This window comes from Lissotriton vulgaris, chromosome 2_1 (assembly GCF_964263255.1).
Source record: "Lissotriton vulgaris chromosome 2_1, aLisVul1.2, whole genome shotgun sequence".
NCBI classification, from domain to species: Eukaryota; Metazoa; Chordata; class Amphibia; order Caudata; family Salamandridae; genus Lissotriton; species Lissotriton vulgaris.
Window position 1 is genome coordinate 58,146,609 of NC_141687.1, and position 23,025 is coordinate 58,169,633.

General features: G+C 43.8%; 1 protein-coding gene across 3 annotated transcripts in view; it reads left to right on the forward strand.

Annotated features, from left to right (window-relative positions):
* LOC147729550 (sterol 26-hydroxylase, mitochondrial-like) overlaps window positions 1-23,025 on the forward strand; it is a 187,104-nt gene that overhangs the window by 152,653 nt on the left and 11,426 nt on the right. For all 3 annotated transcript variants that reach the window (XM_086954445.1, XM_086954446.1, XM_086954443.1), the window contains exons 6-7: window positions 2,414-2,577; window positions 8,712-8,878. In XM_086954445.1, coding sequence (XP_086810571.1) covers window positions 2,414-2,577; window positions 8,712-8,878 — 331 coding nt within the window. The remainder of the gene's footprint in view (window positions 1-2,413; window positions 2,578-8,711; window positions 8,879-23,025) is intronic.

Genomic DNA, 23,025 nt, shown 5'->3' on the forward strand with positions numbered 1-23,025 from the left:
CCAGGGCTGGGGGGTGCATGTCCTCCATTATACTGTGCAGGGACTATGGACGGCGCAGCAGCAAAAGATGCACATCAATCTTTTAGAGCTGATGGCAATCTTCATGGCACTGAAAGCGTTCAAGTTGCACCTGTGCAACAAGGTCGTGTTGATCCGGACGGACAACATGACTGCAATGTATTACATCCATAAACAGGGAGGCACACACTCCCCGCAGCTATCTCACCTAGCCCAGAGCATGTGGTAGTGGGCCATTCAGAGGAACATCTTCCTCATGGCGGAACATCTCCCGGGCATAGACAACCAGATGGCGGACCTGCTCAGCAGGCACAGTCATCAGATGAACAAGTGGGAGATTCACCCCTCGGTGCTCCAACCATTTTTCCAGCAGTGGGGTCATCCAGAGATCGACCTCTTTGCCAGAAAAGAGAACGCAAAATGCCAAAGCTTCGCCGCCAGGATCCCACACCCGCAGTCTCAGGGCAATGCGATATGGATGAACTGGTCAGGCAGATTTGCGTACGCTTTTCCCCCAGCCCCACTCATACCGCTGGTGGCGCGCAAACTGCGGCAGCACTCCATGACGCTCATCCTGGTTGCTCCAACGTGGGCACGGCAATCTTGGTACACCACGTTCCTGGAACTTTCAGTGGTGCCTCACCCAACGGCTGTGCCTCACTCCCAGCCTCCTCACTCAGAGCCATGGTGACATTCAGCACCCAGATCCGCAAGAGTTGGGCCTAGCGATTTGGCTCCTGAGGTCATAGAGTTTGGCTACCTCAACTTGCCCCCTGAGTGTATGAACATCATCAAAGAGGCAAGGCGACCTACAACTAGGGCGTGCTATGCAGCCAAATGGAAACCTTTTGTCATATACTGTTCCAACAATGACATTAATCCGCTTGATGCGTCCACGCAAAACATCATATGTTACTTGCTGCACCTATATCAATGCAATCTAGCGTATAGTTCCATTAGGATACATTTGGCTGCCATGGCCGCTTATCTTCAAAACAGGCAGCACTTTTCACTCTTCAAAGTGCCTGCCATTAAAGCCTTCTTGGAAGGCCTTAAAAGAGTAATCCCTCCCAGACACCCGCCTTCGCCTGTCTGGAATCTAAACATCGTTCTCACCAGGCTCATGGGGCCCCCCTTTGAGCCTCTTCATTCTTGTGAGATACAGTTCCTTACATGGAAAGTGGCTTTTCTGATAGCCATCACATCGCTAAGAAGAGTCAGTGAGCTTCAAGCCCTGACAATTCAAGAGCCCTTCCTACAAATTCATGCTAATAGGGTAGTGCTGCGCACCAACCCCAAGTTCATGCCAAAGGTAATCTCGCAGTTCCATATTAATCAAAACATAGAATTGCCAGTTTTCTTTCCAAACCCAGACTCAGTGGCAGACAGAGCACTGCACACCTTAGATGTTAAGAGGGCTCTCCTGTATTACATCGACAGGACAAAAGACTTTAGAAAGACTAAACAACTGTTTGTTGCCTTCTCTCCACAACACAAAGGCAACCCTATTTCCAAATCAGGTACAGCCAGATGGAGTGTTAAATGCATACAAATCTGTTATCAAAAGCCTGAGCGCACGTTAACAGTTCCCCCAAGAGCGCATTTCACACGCAAGCTAGGGGCATCCATGGCTTTCCTAGGTAACATTCCTCTAGAGGATATATGTAGAGCAGCCACATGGACCACCATACATACATTTACCAAACACTACTGCGTAGATGTACACTCCAAACAGCAAGCTGCTGTAGGACAGGCTGTTCTCAGAACTCTCTTTCAGACTGCTGCAGCTGGCACGGGCACCCGCAAGTGAGGAGGTAACTGCTATTTATTCTATGCACAGATATGAATTCAGCAGCCCTCATGCCTCGAACGGAATATGCTACTTACCAGTATGCATTTGTTCTTGGCATGTAGGGCTGCTGACATTCATATCGCCCACCCTCCTCCCCGGTGCCTGTCGCAGCTGTAGCACTCAGAATCATTTTCACTCATGGTCATCACTTTCAGTATTACACTCCATCTCTGCCACAATGGCGAAAAACAATCTGGGGATGGAGGCCATGCCCATGCGCACTGTAGTCCAGGGGAGGAGCCACCTATCTCGTGATACTTCGAAGACTCTTCCAGGACAACAATGTGCAATCATCTGGACCCAACACTAGGCGGCATCTATGCACAGATATGAATGTCAGCAGTCCTACATGCCAAGAACAGATGCATACTGGTAAGTAGCATATTCCTTCTGTAGGAGGAAGGGGCATCTAATGTCAGGAACAACAGCCTTTTTTTTTCTTTTCTTCCAACTGCCGCAAACCTCAGAAACAATAGAAAAGGTATTAAGTGAAGGCTCTGTGAAGTGCTGGAGCCTTCTGAATCTTTACTTCTTTACCTGTAGGCAGGAAACTGATCAATAATAAGATGGAGAAGATCCAGGATCGATTGGACAGTGGGCAGGAAATGCAGGGAGAATATCTCACTTATCTGCTGTCCAGTGGGGCGTTGACTCGTGACGAGGTGTGTGGAAGCATGGGGGAGCTGCTGCAGGCTGGCGTTGACACGGTAGGTTGACCTATGGCCAAGAGACACGTTTCTCACCAAAGAAGAGTGGCAACCAAATTTCATATATTTAGTGAAACCTTATCAAAGTACAAGTTTGCTTATCTCTCCCTTGCTTACATTCTCTGTCACTCCCCTACTTGCATGCCATCTGTTACATTCGAAACAAATAACTATTGTTTAACCCTTTGATGGTTTCTAGTGTCATTTTGCGTGGTGGCCTGTATTGCTTGCACCACGTTTCTCATTTGCGTAGCACATTCTCACTGGTAAACGTGTGTGCTACTGGCCCAAAAATTCATCTTTGCTGCAGGGGAATTCTTCAAACTAAGTAAATTGCATCATTTTATTCCCTAGTGTTTAAAGAGGGTATGCAGTTGTGACAGGAGGGGGGGGGGGGTTGGGAGAAGATAGGGGTGAAGGGGCAAGACAGGTCTATCTTCGTGCTGCCCTCACACACCCCGAGAGGTGTCATGTTTCATCATAGGGCGGGTGCCTGTCGTCAGGCCGGCGCTGCAATGCCTGACAGACTCCCGAAACCGGGGCTCTTTGTCGGGGATCTTTTGAAGATGAAGCCGTTAGGTGCATGCGAGTGTGGGGGCCCCGTCACATAGGAACTGCATACCCTCTTTAAACACTAGTCTTATTTGGGAGCCTGTGTGCAGGACCTCATAACCCTGCTCTGAGCCCCCCCCCCCTTGGTTAAAAAAAAGTTATTTTATTCCCAACATGTTTTTATTTTCAATGCAAATATAGATGAATGTTTACTGTTTACCATTTACGTTAATCACAGATCTCCTGTCCAACCAGGACCTCCATAAGCCAAATAACCTCCCCCTATTTTGCCTATCAGTGGTGTACAGGGCCCCCAGATATCCAGAGTGGTCAGTTTGGTATCGATCAAGAGCATATCCTGGGTTGTCCAGGGGATGATATATCCAATGATTGACGGTCACCAATTGTGCTGCCCAGTAGTAACGCTGTAGGTCAGGGAGTGCTATGCCTCCATCGTACCAGCCTTTTGTCCATTTCTGCAGTTCGATCCAGGGGGCCCTTCCATCCCACAGCAGCATGAGAATCTCCCCTTCCACAGCTCTAATATACGAGTCTGGAACCCTGTGGGGACAGTTATGTAACATATAAAGAAAACAAGGAAGGGCCAGCATTTTAAAGAGTGCCGCCCTCCCCACCAGTGTTAAAGGCAGAGACCTCCAATGCTTCACATCCGCTCGTAGCCTGGCCAAAGGGGGGGCCAGATTGGAGCTGTAAAAACAAGCTGGATCTGAAGTGACTAAGATCTCCAAATAGCGAAACCATTCCGTCGCCACTGCATTAGGGCAGTCGGCCGGAAGGCGGGGAACCTCTCCCCTCAACATAAACAATACGGACTTGTGCCAATTGATCGCATATACTCAATATTTATTCATGAAATATATCTAGCACTACACTAATCGATTTGTACTGGGATGCTAGGTATAACAGTATATTGTCCGCATACAAGGATATTCGGTCTTCCACCTCAGCTGCTGGAGAGGGGGGCGAGGGTGGAGAAGTAAGGGCACGGAGTCTAGACCTCGGTATATAGAGCTTTATTTTTGTAAAGGTTTTCTTTTTTCGTTGTGACAGTCTTTCTCTGGACAGTATCGCTGGGTTGACTCCTCTGGTGTTGGGTGGGGTCCGCCTACTCTCCTGCTTGGGGTCTTCAATTGTCCGCTCCGCCTCGGTTACGCCACCGTAGGACATGCATGAGGGAAAAATAGCACCAATTAGAACATGCCCTTATTTTACCACTGTTTCCCAGGGGGAAGATCCGGGTTGTGAAAAGGAGCACCGTGCCACGTGTATGCTACAAACTATATGCGTGGTGGGTAGACAGTGAGGAGAGGGTGTCTGGGAGGGGAAAGTAGGTACAGGATAGGGAGGGGAGCACGCGGCGTATGTACAAAGCGCGATTTATATACAGTACTGGACTACGTGCTTTCTTGACTCCGAGGAACACCTCCCCTCCTTCCCAGCCAGCTTGTTACGCGCTGCCATATCTGGGAGAGCCACACTCCCCTCTGAGTGTGGCTGGGCGACTCGTGGTGTCGTTGGCCTCCTGGCTCTGGATCTTCCTCTGCTGGCACCTTGTCTCGACCACCTTCCACGTCTTCTTCCCGGTACACTTGAACTCCAAATCCTTTGCTCGCCTCTCTCGTTCCTTTCCACTCCAAACTCGCTCGTTCGGTGATGTCACACACTGGATTTCTGATTACCTCCTTCTTAACCAATCCCGCAGTGTACACGTCATTTAGAGGTGTGGTTTCTTCCTCGACAGATGCCCAGTTAAAGGAGCCGTCCTGAGGTCTGAGCACGTCGTCTTTCCATAACGACTGGGAGTCCGACCTCCACTCGTCCTAATGTGAAGTAAAAGAGGAAGGCGCATCCAGGTCAGTGACCCACCAGTCTATAACAGGGATCTTCCCTCCACTTGGCCGGTCCTCCCGCTACAGCTGCCCAGCGCCTCTCTCGCACCATCACATCTCTACGGACCCAGGCTGCCAGAGGCTCCAGCATAAGAGAGAATATCAGCAGGGAGAGCGGGCAACCCTGCCTAGTACCTCTCCGTGACTCAAACGTCCGAGATGTAAAGCCATTAACCCTTACCTGTCCCAGCTCACCGGTATATAGAAGCTTTACCCAGGCTATGAACTTGGGGCCTAATCCCACCTTCTTCAGGACCTCGAACAGATATGGCCATTCAATAGAATCGAATTCCATTGAGGCGTCTAGAGATAGCACCGCCACGTCCTTTTCAATATATTTCCTGCGAGCCATCACATTATGCAGATGCCGTACATTGAGGGCCGTATTTCTACCTGGCATAAAGCCAGATTGGTCTGGGTGGACCAGAGATGTAATAACAGTCCCCAATCTGTTTGCCAGGACCTTTGCCAGCACTTTGTCTCCACGTTAATCAGCTAAATTGACCTATAGGAGCCACAGTTATCTGCTGGTTTACCCTGCTTATAACTGATCACAATGGTGGCTAGTCGCTGATCGACTGGTAGCCCACCCACTTCCAGGCTCTCCGGTGTGGCACAGGCAAAGAGGTAGTGGCCTTCAAAAACTATACTGGAATGCCATTGGGCCCCATTGCCTTACCGGACTTGATCTGTCCCAAGGCCTTGCTTATTTCCTCGTTCAAAAGGTCGGCCTCCAGGGTCTCCCGCTCCACATCCGAGAGGCCCGGCACATCGCTGTCCTGGAGGAGCTGACTGGAGTCCTCAGCCGTGTAGTGTGTAAAGGGGGAGTACACACTTTCAAAATGATCTGCGAGCTTCTCCGCTATTTCCTGTGGATGAATCACTGTTTCACCCCCCAGTGTCATCAGTTTGTGTACCCATCTGGACCTCTGCTTTCGCCTATATAGCCACGCCAGTGTCCTGCCAGCCCTATCCCATAGCTCATATCTGTGATGGGTGGCACAGTGTTTAGCCACCATATGTTCCCTGGTTTTTATCCTGTATTCGTCTTGCTTCAGTAGGAGCATGTGATTTGTGGACTATAGTTATATTTATTGGTTTGAGTTGTACTGTTATTTCATGATCCTGTACCTTTTTGTTTTTAATTATTGTTATTAATTTTGTGAGGTCATAAGCATTTCATTTGGTGTGTGATGGTGGGGCAACCCCCCATGTGCATGCACTGGGAGGTTTGGCTGCAGGGTCTCGCCTATGGCCAGACCCTGCACCCCGCCAATAGGCATGCAAAGCGGGGGGTTTGAGGTCCATATATCTTCAAACAGGTTTAACTTGCGTACCCCTCTTTCCAAATATAACCATTCAATATTAATAATAATAATCAGCCCCGTAAATCATGATGCAACCAAATCCATTAAATGCCCCTCATTCTGGACTTCTGCAAAGACTTCTACAACATATTGTACATAGTGTTATTGGAAGATATTTCTTACGTCCACAATAGAGTTTACTAGGAATTCATTACGCTCAAAGTTGACTATCTGCAAGCACAAAACTTATATCATCCACCCCAAATCAAAGCCAAATATATTATTTAAATATTTCAAACATTTAAAATCATCTTTGTATCCTAATTGAAATATAAGAAGCTCCTATACTTTCTTGACTTATCATTTTCTTATTTCATATTCGAATAAACATGATAGAAGTTTAATTATGTAAAATAACTGTTTTCACTTTTGTCTCACACTGCAGAAATGATTCCAATGCCTACTATCAATACAAAATACATTGCTAATATTTTGCAAGCTCTTACCCAATATTGATCAAAGTTGTTTCTAAATTTGCATAGCTTGCTCTGCCCTTTAGTCAAGTTCTATGTTAGATCAAAATCTTTTGATTCGCTTGCTTTTTTCATTGAGGTTTCCTACAAACCTGTGCAGGTATTTCCATTAGTAGGTTGTTTCAATAAATACCTAATATGCCTTTTCTGCTCAGAAATGAATAACAGCCTCTCACACTTTAATACCACGTACCATGTTTGCCAGAGGGTAGTAGGTCTATTCAACAAGAGATTATATTTATTAATGATGTACCTGTTTTGACCGAACATCAGCATGAAAGGAGAGGATTCAAGAATTAAAGGAAGATAAAGAACAGAAAAAGTTTATGACTGGACCACTGCTAAATATGTGCACTGGTAGGAAATTTCTGGCGTCTACCACGTTTCATGTATATAGCTCCTTGACTTCGCATATTTCCTGCTTCGTGCCTCAACCTCCAACTGTAGTCTCTTCCAACTATTATGTTACTCTTTCTGTCCCAGCACCTTTAGAATTATGATATTAATAATTCCCTGTCTCTTTATGTAAGATTCTGCTAATGATGCACACTTTCTATGAAGAGGATCTTATCTCAACTGCTCCAGACATTCCCCTTGAAAAATACTATCCTATATGCGAAACCACATCTCTCACAGAACACTTATAATCTGGGACATTTAAATGGCAACATCATACTTCTCTCCATCCTCTCTTTCAGTCTATAAAACGTTAGGTCTCTTCATTCCCTTGATATGAGTTAGGTGGTTATCTGGCACGAATTTGGTGGCTTCACTTTTAATATATCTGTATCCTTTTATGAATGTGGCTTCCAGAACTGGCTTTAGTACTTTGTGCAAGGTTTTATCATTGATTTCTAGAGTGGAAAAACACCATGCTCTTATTATAATGATTACACATCTCTCTCTCCCTCTCTCTCTCTTTCTCTGTCCTTACTCTTACCTACCAATCTTACTGCTTTTGTCAGACATTCCAAAGTTATTAGCTAAGTAAAAGTAAAGTAAAAATCTAAGGGCCTGGTTTAGATCTCAGTGGATGGGTTACTCCGTCACAACGGTGTCAGATATCTGTTCCCATAGGATATAATGGGATTTATATTTCGGCGGCTGGGATATCCGTCACTGTTGTGACAGAGTAATGCATCCACTGTGTTCTAAATCAGGCCCCAAATTTGATCATTTATCAATCTTTCTTGTGCTGCTCCCTCAGGTTTCTCCCACTAGCATTCATCAAGTTGAAATTCTGTATTTAGGAGGTTTGATTAATTTCTTACACAACACTCCTTATTCACTTGAATAGAGTCCCTTAAAGAGTGGACCTGTGTGAAATTTTAAATATGCTGTTGAAATTTGTGAAATTCATGAACTTTCTTGAAATATCCTTTATGGGATTTTGTATCTTTGCAAGTGTGAACCTCATGCAAAAAATGTCTCGCAAAGGAATAGTCAGGAGACTGATTCACACAGAAAATGTGATGTCAAGAGAAATTTTCTGCTTCAACCAATCGCCTGCCGGTATCTCACTAAACATTTCTAACGCAATGTGTGCACTTGCTTAAAAAACAGAAAAAGTGATGCAAGGAACCAACAGACCACATTTCCTAGTGAAAGCTTAATTTCACAAACTTTCCATAGGATTTCATGAGAAAAAAATTCAATTTTGCTTACCCTTTACCCAGATCTAGGGCATATTACACTATAATGGAACTTACACTTTCTTGTGTGATTAATTGAGGTCTTCAGTTCATTCTGATGTATTTTAGAGTCATTATCTTCTGCGCTTCAGTGACTCACAGGCCTGTGATGTGCTTCCTTCTTGGTTTCACTGTTTATAGACTTCAAACACCATGACTTGGACCCTCTATGAGCTGGCGAAGCATCCAGAGATCCAAAACTCACTTTACCAGGAGGTGGCTAGCGTTCTCAAAGGGGATCGGATAGCCACTCATGAAGACCTCAACCAAATGCCGCTGCTCAAGGCTGTCGTCAAAGAAACTCTACGGTAAAATCCTGACACACCACACCTATGAGGGCATATTAATGGTCTAAATAGTAAAGTACATATTTTTAATGAAAAAATTAGATTTTCAGTAAACACAATCAAATATAGTTTTTACATCTGGGATTATCTTGCTGCCTTTTTCATGTCCCTCGCCAAACTCTTTGAGACGAGTGGAATGTCAATAGAGATTGAAGATGGTATCACAGGCTGGTCCTGAGAAGACAAGGATATGGAGGTACAACAATTGAGGTGTGATGCTCTAAATGGCAAGGAGACAAGAATTAGGAAGATCTGTGTGTAGTTGCTAACATGAGAGACTGATTTGAGTTTGTGTGGAGTAAGGAACTTGTGGTAGTAATTGACATAAAAAAGTCTAGCACAGAAAATACTTAATTGTCACTACCATATCACAGAACTGATGTATTAATTAGGTGTATAAAAGACTGTATCTAGGTTACTTACTACAGTTTAGTTGTGACAGCACTTCTCATGTAATAAGAAAAACACTTTCTACTCTTCTTTAATAATTTAATGTAGTTGAACTGTGAGTTTATCAAGCCTGCCACCAAAGATAGAAAACAAAGTAAAATGCAGTGCATTATAAATTAAGTTCAGTATTGTTCCTCTCTATGGTTCACAGTGACTTAAATGATCCTTACAATATTCAGTCATGGCAATGCTTAGTTTGGTAAAAAAATAAGTGCAGGTAGATTCTGGTTTTGGCTAGTAGGCCACTCCCCACATACCCCATATGTGCCACCCTCGTTAGCAGTGGTATAGGAAGGGGGGTGCGGGCCGCCCCAGGTGTCATCACACATATTTTTGGCATTTTGTCAAGTCGGGGGTGCCGAGAAATTTCCCCCACCGCGTACCCCCTGACCTTGCTATGCCACCGCTCGTTCATCTCTAGAGCTGAACTTTAATTCACAGAGCCTGTCTCCGCCCCATTGAACCTTTCCAGGCAACTGACAAGCAACGGGAGGCCAGCCAAGGCTGTGGCGCAGTGCATTAGTCATGTATATATAGGGGGTTTACCCAAACATAGTCACTGGGATCTGGGTACTATAAGTACTGAGAGGGAGGGGTCCCAGCGTAAGTGTAACAATGAACATACAATTTGTAAAAGAATTTAGATAAACAATGAATGAATCCGCATTGTTTTTATTCACAATGGGGATAGGTATATTGAATATAGTGTCAAATGATTACAGATTATAATCGGTTGTACAGTGCCCCAAGGGGAGAGGAGGAGGTGATTAGGTGAGGATAGTGCGGTAAAGGGAATTGTGACAGTAAAATCAACCAAGTATCAGAGATGCATTTGTATGTGAGTTTCAATATACAAAACAAAAGACCATCGGTTCAATGCATCAATCAACATATATCATACTTCACAAATTACATTTAATGTCAAGATATTGGTGTGAAGCTGATAAACAAGGAGCTATTGTCGACGTTTCGACCCTCAGTAATTCGCAGGGATTAGTGGTACCCTTGCTGTGGGGTCTTCATCAGGACAGGGTGCGGGGCAGGCAACCTAATCAATCTATATTAAAGAGATTGTTTAATGGTTGCTCAACTGGTCGTGAGACACAACACGTTTTAATTAAAAATCATACGCACACAAAAGAGCATACCATTCTAGTTAATGCTCATCTTGTAAATAACGGACAGGACTAACGTCTCCGGAAAATTGTTAAGAATGAAGAAAGAAAAATAAAAGAATTCACTTAGTTGGTAAGGACCAGTAGGTCTGAGAGTGGAGGAATAGACATGTTGTTATTCCATTGATGGGCATGGCAGTGCTTCACATAGCCCGTATAAGTAAATAAAATTGACTTACAATGAGGACGTTTAGTGAGCGGTGGAGGTCGAATAGGGCCCGGGGACGGTGGATATGGCAGTATCTGGAACAAGATATTTAATTAGAATTGAGGGCCATGTGGGACTATTATATTGCGCATCGCTGGTGGAATGACGAGGCTTACCCGAAAACTAAGTTGCGGTGGCACTTGGTCCGAGGGTATTTTAGTTGAACAAAGGATCGCTCCGTGGCATCTGTGGAGGAACACGGAGAGCGTGTCATGGATTTAGATAAAGAATTGAATTACAGTTACGGGCTGTATAGGGCCGGGTTAGCACAAAGGAATGACTCACCGTAAGCCGAATGGATCTGGCGTGTAGTGCCGCTCGTGTCTGCAATGGCGAACAGAGCTTCCTGGTTTTACCGTAACTATGAGGACCGAATCACGTGGTCCCAAATCGATGCTTGTGTGCCATGTGGAGCCTAGAACCTAGAATCCATTAGTAACACTTAAGTGAAAACACTGAGCTAGAAAAAATCCCATCAGCCCACCCATTTGGTGGAATATCGTCACGTGGGAGATGTATCATGAATCCAGATCTTAGTCAAGGCATCCAATATTGGTGCAAAAGATGGATTCTGTAGATATAGTCTTAGCCCACAGTGTTTCACTGGTGATGCCAATGGAGTGCAGTGCAGGTGAAAAAAAATGTGCAAGTGAATATAAAATTGACTCAAAGAACCAAAAATGAATTTATTGGGTATGGTGCTAGGGTCAAGATTAAAACAACAGAGCCCAATAGTTTTAAATAATAACTATATCGGGGCGTGATGTGGTGGGGTCGACATGTTTCAGCTAGATGGACAATTGGTCCTAGCTTTCTTCAGGACCTAGTGAATACTGCGACTGCAAATGAAAAGTGAATTACAGAAAATAGTGAACTTGTACACTTTGTAATGGATAAATCCTACCAGTCACTCTGAGCCCAGATGTATACTAGTGGCAATCCAATAATGCGGTCTTTCCTAAAACAAAAAGAAAGAGTGTACAACTCTATCAGAGGTGTATAATGGTATCTAGGATACAACAGACTAGACAGGCACACAAACAAAACAGAGGAGAAACTTTCCTCAGTAAGCAGTAGTCATGAGGTACTACCTGGTATTCTGTGTATAAATCAAAAAACATTTAAAGATATATTAACTCACCCAGCTTTTTGTGGGATTAAGCCTACCCTCACCCGGCACCCACTCGGGAAGAAGGAGGCCCCGCTCTGTTAGAATGGAAATAAAAATAAGCACCTCAGAAAGATATCAAAGGTACTAGAGTCCATGTGGTCACCTACTTCCAATATTTAACTAACAAAATCTAGTTGTAGAAGAAGGAGACTCAACCTTTTTAGAACATATGGCATAAACTATGCAGGGTTTAGTCAAAAGAAGGGGGGAAAAGCCAAACCTAAATAAAGAAGTATGGCTTGGGAGCATGGCAATAAGATGACAGAAATGTCAAATCAAACAGTATCTATTTGCAGGTCCTAAAAAATAGACTAGGGGTCATTGCAAAGAGCATCCTACCTCTCCGTCGGTACCTCAGCTCCTACGTCCGAGTGGAAGTGGAGGTAACTGACAGTAGCTCACATGACCTTTTATATCCCACCAAATTGGTTGATTGCCTGCAGCTGTCGGAAGAATCTTTGTTTTGCTGTTAGGCTTAGTGTCAAAAACGCGCTCGCGCCACCAGGCAATGCCCCGATATAGTTATTATTTAAAACTATTGGGCTCTGTTGTTTTAATCTTGACCCTAGCACCATACCCAATAAATTCATTTTTGGTTCTTTGAGTCAATTTTATATTCACTTGCACATTCTTTTTCACCTGCACTGCACTCCATTGGCATCACCAGTGAAACACTGTGGGCTAAGACTATATCTACAGAATCCATCTTTTGCACCAATATTGGATGCCTTGACTAAGATCTGGATTCATGATACATCTCCCACGTGACGATATTCCACCAAATGGGTGGGCTGATGGGATTTTTTCTAGCTCAGTGTTTTCACTTAAGTGTTACTAATGGATTCTAGGTTCTAGGCTCCACATGGCACACAAGCATCGATTTGGGACCAGGCTACTTTCTTGTTGTTTTTCTAATTGATATAAGGGCCTAAGTTGCCCTGGTCGTTAAAAATGCCCTTCTTGACCCTCCCACTGTATTTTTTCATGACCGAATCACGTGACCCTGAGCTGGAGTATAGACATAGTGGAAAGACCGGGGCATTTGATACGAATACGACAGGATTGGACCTGATAAAGTTAATTAATTAAGGCATGGCTAACATTAAAAAAGGGTTTATAGTGTTGTCCTGGTTAAACCGGATAATTGTCATAAGAAACACTCAATTGCGTGTTAGCTATACGGAATAATGCCAAGCATACGAAGTGCGTGTGAGCGCTCATTTAACAATGAAAGCAGACCAATGACATTATTAGCTAGAATCTATGTTAGGTGAAAATCCCGCATGGAAATAGATTGGTCCAGTGCACGGTGCATACATTTATAATCACAATTAGGATCAAGGGAACCATATATATTCGTATGGCGTACCTGTCGTATGATGGTAAGGCCATTTCTTGCCACAGTAGAAAACATGACAAATGATTAATAATTAGACACAGAATGATAATAATGATAACACATAATCACTTTTCTAGAGGTATGCATATACGACTGATTGCTGCAATGGCGTACCTCTCACAGAAGGGTATAGGCCAGTTCAGGTCAGCGACATTAGGCCTTGCAGGTTGCTATTAGATGTTTAGCTTACAAGAGACTCAGAGCAGGGTTGCTAGTTGGGAAAAAGAACTGTCCTGTTCATTGAGACCTTTGAGGATAGAAACAAAAAAGAGCATCCACTTCAATTCACGTGTGTTGAGAATGCTCGAAATGTTGCCCCAATGCGGATTCATTCATTGTTACTCTAAATTCTTTTACAAATTGTATGTTCATTGTTACACTTACGCTGGGACCCCTCCCTCTCAGTATTTGCCGTGCATTAGTCAACAGGCCTTACACAGCTTGTCAACCACTCCCTGTGGAAGGGACTAAAAGAGTCCTAGGGTCGACTAATACTTGCTAGTGGATTCACCAGTCCTAGTTAACTACTATCTAAGGGGCCATTTATCCCTTTAAGACTCCCAGTGGAATGATGATAAACCACAAGGCTGAAGTTGGACTACCTTGTCAACGTCACCAAAGTCCCAATACGACATCATAAAGCAATATTTTCTATTACACATCAAATTATACAGCTTTTTAGAACCATTCCTATGTATTATGACATTCAAATCACAACTTCACATCAATGAGATTGTTGTTACGGGTTGCAGATGCAAGTTTGCGAGTATGAGTTTTTAAAATAAGGTCTAGGACATTTAATGGCTATAGTCCATTCATTGTTTAATTGATATAGAGCATTTATCCAGGATACAGCAAAGGGTACAATAGAAATGTAAAATAAGATTTGACATAGGTCCAACTAGGTTACTCCGATTCTGCTACAGACAGCAGATGTCCCTTCAGTTGACAGAATGAGAAAACTGATAAAGAATGAGTAGGGTAGCATAGCAGCGGGGTAGATAGACACTTGGAAATTATTCCAGAGATATTTAGCAAGCAGTGTGAAGACATGGGACAAAAAAAGACATTTCTATCCTGAATGGAAAGGAGTTGTGGTATATACAGACATCAGAGAAAATAGTTAAAATGGAACAAGTGAGTATACATACATAAAACTGTAAGACAAGGATTGAATCGAAGTCAACATATAACAGGTAGCCAACAGTAGTCGAGAAAAGTGAAGCCAAATTAATTTTGGTTAGATTGAAGCGAAGTGAAGAGATATTTGGGAACACGAACGTAAAGCAAGATAAAAATTGTTTATCAAGAAACAGTTTGTTTGAAGAAAAAGGTTGAAAAGATTTGATTTTATGAATAAATTATATATTTTATGAATATTATAAAGATGGAAGAAGCTGCTTTTGACAACTGACGAAAGTGGCTCAGAAAAGGTCCGTGAAGAATCAGACTTTTTCCAGATTCGGAGCTGATGAAGCCATGTAAAAAGAGTCCAAGAAAAGTAAATAGGAGGTGTAGTAGCTATAGCCACAAAAGCTGGGAAAAAAGAGAATCTCAGGTTTATAAAAACTGAGTTTTAGAAAAAGCATCAACCGCCACTTTTTAATGACAAAAGGACCTGAATACAAAGACAGAGGAAAATGATCTGAGACTCCTCAGCATAAAAGTGTGAATTAAAATCAAAATAGGGAGCAACAGAATGTACTGGAATAGTAGACAAAGAAAATAGTAGTGTACCGGGGGCAGTCCGTCGGAAATGACTTATTGATCTGGGTAGCAAGAGGATCCAACCCCTTTCCCAAAAACTGAAAGGCAGCGATCAGAGCGATAATAATGGAGAATTACAGGGCGAAATCCAAGATGATAAGGAGAAATAAATCTGCTGACCTAGACGAAAGAGTACAATTGAAACAAAACAATCAGTTCCAGAGTTCTTTAAACCTTTTAAGGCAGAAAAATGGGATGGAAATTAGGGAGAGCACTTGACTGAAGAGCAGAAGTAAATATATAATTTAAAAGCTGTATCTCTGTTTCCCATTAAAGTTTTCATTCACAATGAAACCATGTTGGTGCTGGGTACTTCCAAGACACAGTTTAAGATGGAATCCTCCACCATAGCCTGATACCATTCCTCTTAGGATTTAGCTCTGTGACCTAATACCAAAACATTCCACATAATAGCTACCATTGATTATTTGCTTTCAAGTGTCTCAACAGCTAATTCATCCACCAGTTGCCAATGTAATGTTAAACATGAAAAACATGTTCAATGCAATAACCATATTCCTAAAGATGTACTTCCAAGTGAGCTAGCCTTGTCAAACCTTTTCCTGCCGCACCTGGAGGCAATATTTTCATTAGATGTTTATGATCCATACAAGTAAAATCTGAAGATCCCAGATATAGGTTCTAAAATACCCCACACTGCCACCAGTGCCTCTCTCTCTCAATACCTGAATAATTCCTCTCAGTGTTGGTCAATGAACAAGAGGCAAAAGTTGCTGTCTTATCCGTGCCGGCTTGCATTTGGGATAGTACAGCAGCGATGTCTATAGCACTGGCATTCACGGTAAGTAATGGTTTACATTTGGTGTCAGTGTGCTAACACATTATAAAAATCCTTTCCTTTATATTCTCAAAACACTTTTGCTGGCCTCCCTCTTCCCAAGCACCCTTTTCTCAGCATTTTCAGTCTTATCAGCAGAATTCCTTGCAAACTTAAAATATTACAACCTCAGTTGGTGTTTGTCCTGAGGAACAGGCACAAGTCTTATCATTTACAATACACCTTCTTTGGGTTTGCACCTGCCTTAGACAATGTGTACCCCAAATTTTTAATTTTCCACAACTAAAAATGTACACTTTTTCTTTTAAAGAGTTAGGCCAGCATTAGCAAGTCTGTCCAGCACTCATTGCAGCGCAACATCGTGACCCAAAACACCAGAATGCCATCCTGGAAGTAAATCACATTATCCATACTCTTGAACACCTCCCCCATCATGACAGCCCAAACTGCAACCTAGTAAATTGAAAAGTTCCTTCCATTGTTATTAATGCTGCGAAGGGCTTTGAATCCTTGTGTAGTTGGATCTTAAAAGTGCCTATCATCAGATCAAATTTACCAAGAAACTACCACCTTTCATTAAAAGAATGAACTCACTAATATTGTGTAGGGGATAACTATCAACACTTTTGTGTTGATTGAGGCTCAGAAGATCGTCACATAATCTCAGATTTCCATTTGACTTCTTGATGATACCCACAGGAGAAATTCCATTGGAAGTTTCTGTAGGTTCTATAATCCCCCGTGAACCATATCATGGAGTATTTTTTTAACTTCCTCCTAACAATTGGAACCCTCCTCCGTTTGTGCTGTACAAGGATAGCATCAAGTGCCACTTGTTTGTGCACATACCCCTTCAATTGCCCCAGTCTGTCTCTAAATACTTGTTTAGCACTTTTGATTATCTTACTGACTGATGTAACTTCAACCACCATGACTTGATTCATGATTAGGTGTAGCTTGTACTAATGTTCCCATCCTAAAATTTGGAGCCCCCTACTGCTACATCGTCTTTCCCTTCAACCTGCTGATCCTGAATTCAATTTATTTCATATATCCAATTATGTTAACATTCTCCCCATGATGCCCACCTGGGATTTTAACTTTGGGTAGTGATCTTACATGGGCTCCCAAACAAGAGCTGATCCCTAGATATAATGGTATATAGATATCTAGAGTCCACCATGAAGTTGTTTTTCTATTTTAACATTGAATTCAGCATTACATCTGCACAGTCCTTCTATGTTACCTTCAACTTCACTTACACACAGAACTTTATCTGTCCTTTCCCACTCAAGTAGATCCTTCTTTACCATGGCTACCTTGTTCATATAACTGTCATTTCACAGGGGTACAAATAGTGATTGACACCCATACTTCCTTCCCTCTTTACTCAAAGCAAAACACGGTTTCAAGTCAGAATTGTGTGCTCTATTTCCACATATGGTACACAACTTATGACACGTCAAATGCTTGTGTGGAATGCTTTTGTTTAACTTGGAATAACCTTTGGTAGTTGTAAGAATGTCTATATCTTTCTCAATATAGGATAAACATATATATATAGGGTTGCGGTCCAGCTGTTGGCCGCCTCCCACCCTCTTCACGACCGGATTGAGGACCTTGACACGCCGCCCGCGCTGCGGGCTGGCGCAGCGGGCGCGCCGGTGGCCCGCCATAGGCAAGGCAAGCCCGTCTGCGCCCGTCCGCGCCGGGACCGGGCCCAGGGCCATGACCCCTGGTCGAACGCAGGGCCGGATCCCCTACTCCAAAGCCGAATTAATGCAATACCGACCACTTCTAGGCGGTAATTGCCTAAAGCATGACCCAGAATCCATTCCTTTAATGACTGTCAGCAGTTGTCCTCACTGTAAATCCTCACTACCTTTCCTCACGAATACTGTCATCGCTAGCAAAAAGAGTGCCAAAACAAACAAACATATCCATAGCACTTATCAATGCCCGATCTCTAGGTACACATAGACAGGACATATCAGACCTCATTACGGATAGGAAAATAGACATATTATTTGTCACAGAGACATGGATGGATAGCGCCTCAGATCCTGACCTAGTGGTTGCTGTGCCCTCAGGATATAAGGCCTATCGACAGGATAGACCGAGAAAGAAGGGTGGTGGTTTGGCAATAATTGCCCGTAACACCTTTACTTTGACGATGTCTCCCATACTATCCTCAACCTGTGAAGCAGCTCTTTTTGCCATTATGACACCCTCGCATAATTTTAAAGGAGTTCTCCTGTACAGACCGCCATGAGCACGCACAAAATTTCTCTCCTACTTGAACTCAATGCTTGAATCATTAGCAACAGAGGACTCCTTTACAGTCTTAGGTGACTTTAATTTTCACCTAGATAAACAAGACGACAATGATACATATGCATTACTGTCTGACATGGAAACCCTAGGACTTCCCCAACTAGTTACCTCACCCACACATGAGGCCGGTCACATTCTGGACGTCATTTTTTCCAATTTTAAGGGTATCCTCTTACAAGACATTCACCCGCTCCTCTGGTCTGATCATCATGCCATTCTCTGAACTATTTCTATCAACAATGCCTCAATAGACAGACGGATTGATCCCTGTCGCGCACCTTTTAATTAATTAATTAATTAATTGCAAGTTTATATAGCGCTAGGATCGACTCCCGGAGGAGTATCTCCGCGCTTCGACCGCTGCGAAACCCTTCCTGGCTTCCCTGAGAGATGGTCCCTTAATGGGTATCTCCAGGGTGAGACCAGGCATCCCCGGCGGTCTGGTGGGGCCGTTAGTGCAGATGAGGCAAGCTTATGCCCAGAGTTGCCGAGTGTGATCGCTGATCAGAGTGGGCACCGAGGCGAGAGAATTATCGAGTCCGCTGACCCTGGTCCAGAAACCTGCCGCGTCGGGAATCGAACCCTGGTCCCGGGCCGTCCTCTGCTCTCGGGTCTGCCGCCTCTAACCAGTGAGCCACACTACTGCACTAAAGCTTGGAAGGACCTTAACAATGCAGACTTTAGAGAAATACTGGATAGCACCTGCCCTATTATCTCAGCAGATCCAAACATAGCCATGAAACAATACTCAGATTGGTTAGGCAAAGCCATAAAGGCTCTGGTTCCTTATAAAACCGTATCCAGAAACAGGATAGCCCCCTCTGCACCATGGTTCTCGGAAGAGCTTAGGAAACAAAAACAAATTTGTAGGAATCGTGAGAGATTCTGGCGCAAATCCTATGACTTAGAAAGTAAATTCCGCTACAAGGAGTCACTTGCCAACTATAAAAAAATGATTATCGAGGCAAAAAGGAAGTTCTTTAGTGACCAAATAGAAAACGCAAAGAATTCCAGTAAACAACTCTACGGCGTAGTGAAGCAACTGGTGGGGAAAATCCCCGACTTATCCCCCCTCTCCCCAATCTCTCTGTGATGCATTGGCCAACATTTTTTATACAAAGGTTAATGATATTTACTTAGCCTTTTCCTCCAAGGACAAATCCATTACACATTTCGCCTGTATCACACCCTCTGTCTGCTCCCTAACCCATTTTAAAGAAATAACAGAGCAACAAATTCTGGACATCATCAATACCATAAAAACAGGATCTGCCCTGGACCCATGTCCACCAAAAATGTTTCCACCTGTCATGGACCTACTAACATGCGTAATCACGCAAATATGTAATGCCATGTTTAAATCAGGGATCTACCCTAATGCTTTCAAAAACACACTTTTAAAACCACTCCTAAAAAAGCAACATCTGGCCAAAGACGATTTGAAAAACTACCGACCTATAGCCAGCCTTCCGTTCTTAGCTAAGGTGGTAGAGAAAGCCATGAATCACCAGCTGTCAGATTACATCGAACAACACTGCCTGCTGCATAATACCCAGTTTGGGTTCCGCAAATTTCATGGCACTGAAACGCCCTTATCAAAGCCGCCGACGACATCAGAGCCATCAGAGACCAGGGAGGAACAGCAGTGCTTGTACTGCTGGACCTATCCGCGGCTTTCGACACGGTCGATCACTCCATCTTGATCGACCGTGTCGGAAAGATGGGAATCCAACTGGGAGCAAAGAACTTACTTGCCTCTTTTTTATCTGGCAGGACGCAGGCAGTTACTCTAGCACCTTTTCAATCGATCGAGCTGTATCTACCGTGTGGGGTTCCTCAAGGCTCATCCCTTTTTAACATTTATGTGTCGGACATAGCTAGAGTCATCAAGCAATATGGGATGGGCCTTACCTCCTACGCAGATGACACCCAGTTAGTTCTCGCCATTAATAATGATGAAGAGGTGGCGGAACGCTTCCAGGAAGGCATGCTGGCGATTGGAGACTGGATGAGACTGGATGTCCTCCAGTTGGCTTAAACTTAACTCATCTTCAGGAAACTCTCCCCATGCTGGTCTTCCGTCTGGTGGCCGTCAGACTTTGGAATCTTGCCCAACCCTGTCCCAAAGGGTAGGAATTTAGGAGTTGTATTCGATGAAAATCTCAGTTTTTGCGCTCATGCCAATCAAATAGCGGCAACAGCTTTTCATAAGCTAAAACTTATTAAAAAAATCATCCCGTTCCTACTATTGCAACGGCTTGTTTGCCAATGCACAGACTCTGGTTGTTAACAAAATGCAATCGGTACAAAACGCTGCGGCAAGACTGCTTTCCAGAACCCCTAAATTTAAACCAATCGCTCAAACCATTCGGAATCTGCATTGGTTAACGATCAAAAATCGAATAAAATTCAAGACACTCTGCATCGTATTCAAAGCACTACATAATCTAGGTCAGCAGTTCCTTAGGAACCAGCTAATACCTTACTGTCCTCCAAGACAACTTAGATCGGTGACCTTGCACCAATTAACTATTCTTTGCACTAAAATAGTTTCCTGGGGAGACCGAAGGTTCCCAGTTTCGGCAGCCCGACTCTGGAATTCTCTTCCTCTGTCAATCAGATTAAATCACACCCTGTTCTCTTTTCGTAAAAGTTTAAAGACCTGGCTGTTTAACCAGTAACCCTTTGGGAACCTCCATCAGGAGAGTCATGAACTGAGTTTTCAGCGCCGAGACGCCCAAGGGCATTCGTTCGCTCTCTATAAATCTCAAAAATAAATAAATAAAATATACTGCTGCTACCCTTTGTCACAGCTGTTTTCTGATATTGAGTATAAAAATTAAACCTAGTCATAACTAACCCTGGGCGTAGCACTTCGCTACGCCCACGGAGTGGATGTGGACGTAGTGTTGCCTACTTCGCCATTAGCGAAGTAGGCGTAGTAGGCAACACTACGCCCACCCTGTGGGCATAGCAAAGTTGCCCGCCAGTTGCCCGCCACCCACCTTTCTCCTGCCCTCCCTAAATAGTTAAATTGCATTTTATAAAATGATTAAAAACCACTTACCATGTCTGCCGCGTCCCCGGGGCTCCCTCTCGTCATCGCGCGATTCGCGCCACCGTCTTTGATAGTAATGCGCAGCGGCCACGCATGCGCATTACTATCAAAGACGGCGGCGCGAATCGCGCGATGACGAGAGAGAGCCCCGGGGACGCGGCAGACATGGTAAGTGGTTTTTAATCATTTTATAAAATGCAATTTAAGTATTTAGGGAAGGCGGGTGGCCCGTAGTGGGGCTACGCAAAGTGCGTAGGTGGACGTAGTGTCTCGCCCACTTCGCGTAGCTTCGCGAAGCCCCACTATGCCCACTACGCCCACCCTTAGTCATAACTATATTGGTTTTATGAGCAAATCGTATTTCCAACATTTTCTTTGCTCCCTTAGAGGGATCCTGAATGTGTTGTCCATCTTGATCTAGTGCTGCAGGTAAATACTTGACAACTCTTTCCTTCATTGCCAAGCGCAATCAGCAGAGTAACAGAAATCCTGTAAATCTAAAGCTTCTAAATACTTTTCAAACATGTCTATCCATTGTTCCCAGTCAAAAATAAAGGAGGTGCTATTATTGCTGAGGAATGTTGCACATACAAAGGTGGATGGATCTAAACCACCTCAAGCTCAACCCAGGCAAGACAGAATTAGTTTTGCCTGGGAAGAGCGACCTCAGTTGAGGCCCCCATTTTTGGCCATCACACTTGGGTGCTCCGCCCAAGGCTTCCCAGTCAGTCAAAAGCCTGGGGGTCATCCTTGGGGCCGACCTGTCACTCAGAAGTCAGGTGGGAGCTGTTGTGTCATCCAGCTTCTTCCAACTACAAAAAATTTGGAAAATTTCCCATCGGCTCACCCATTCTGCACTTGAACAGGTAACAATAGCCTTAGTGCTCTTCCGCCTACATTTCTCAAATGCTATTTATCTTGGGCTTCCATCTGAACTACTAAAACGACTCCAGATGGTGCAGAACCAGGCAGTCAGACTGATATGGAAACTTCCTAAATGGCAATCAGCCGGACCTGGTCTGGAAAAACTTCATTGGTTACCATTGGCCCAAAGGATCACCTTCAAAACTGGTTTCACAGTTTTTAAAGCATTACAGGGCAAGGGCCCTAAATTCATTAGACAGTTGCTTACTGTCTATTAACCTCAGCGCAACCTGCGATCGGTCCATCTTAACTTGCTCACTACCCCTCGCTTTAAAAGGAAGAAGCATGGAGGAGGTTATTTTTCGCTCTTGGCGGTAACTCTGTGGAACTCCATCCCTATTTCACTCAGGAACTGTGACAATCTTTTGATCTTCAGAAAATCCCTGAAAATGTGGTTATTCAAACAGGCATACATTTAAGGAATGTATCAGGATCATTGACATTAGCGCCATGAAACCTAAGGGTGTACGTGCGCTCAATAAATAAAAATTAAACATAACATAACATAACATAAATGTTGTACCAGGCCACTAAGCCAGTGTTAGTGTTGTTTCAGTCATTACCAATGGCTGGGAAAACGTTGTTGTCCTTCCTCGATTTCTGAGGGAATCCTTGTGGGTGGAGTCAATGCAGGTGAAGAGGCTACGAAACCCCTGTAGACCTTTCTCAGTTTTAGTGAAAATTAATCGGTGCAGAACAAGGGTTGTTATGAAGATGGTACAATGTAAGTGGAGTTTATTTAAGCACATTGTTTATTGTTGTGGCAAGTGTGCAAATACTGTTTGGGCTTGTGTGCTGATTGTTTGAGGTAGCGCTATACGAC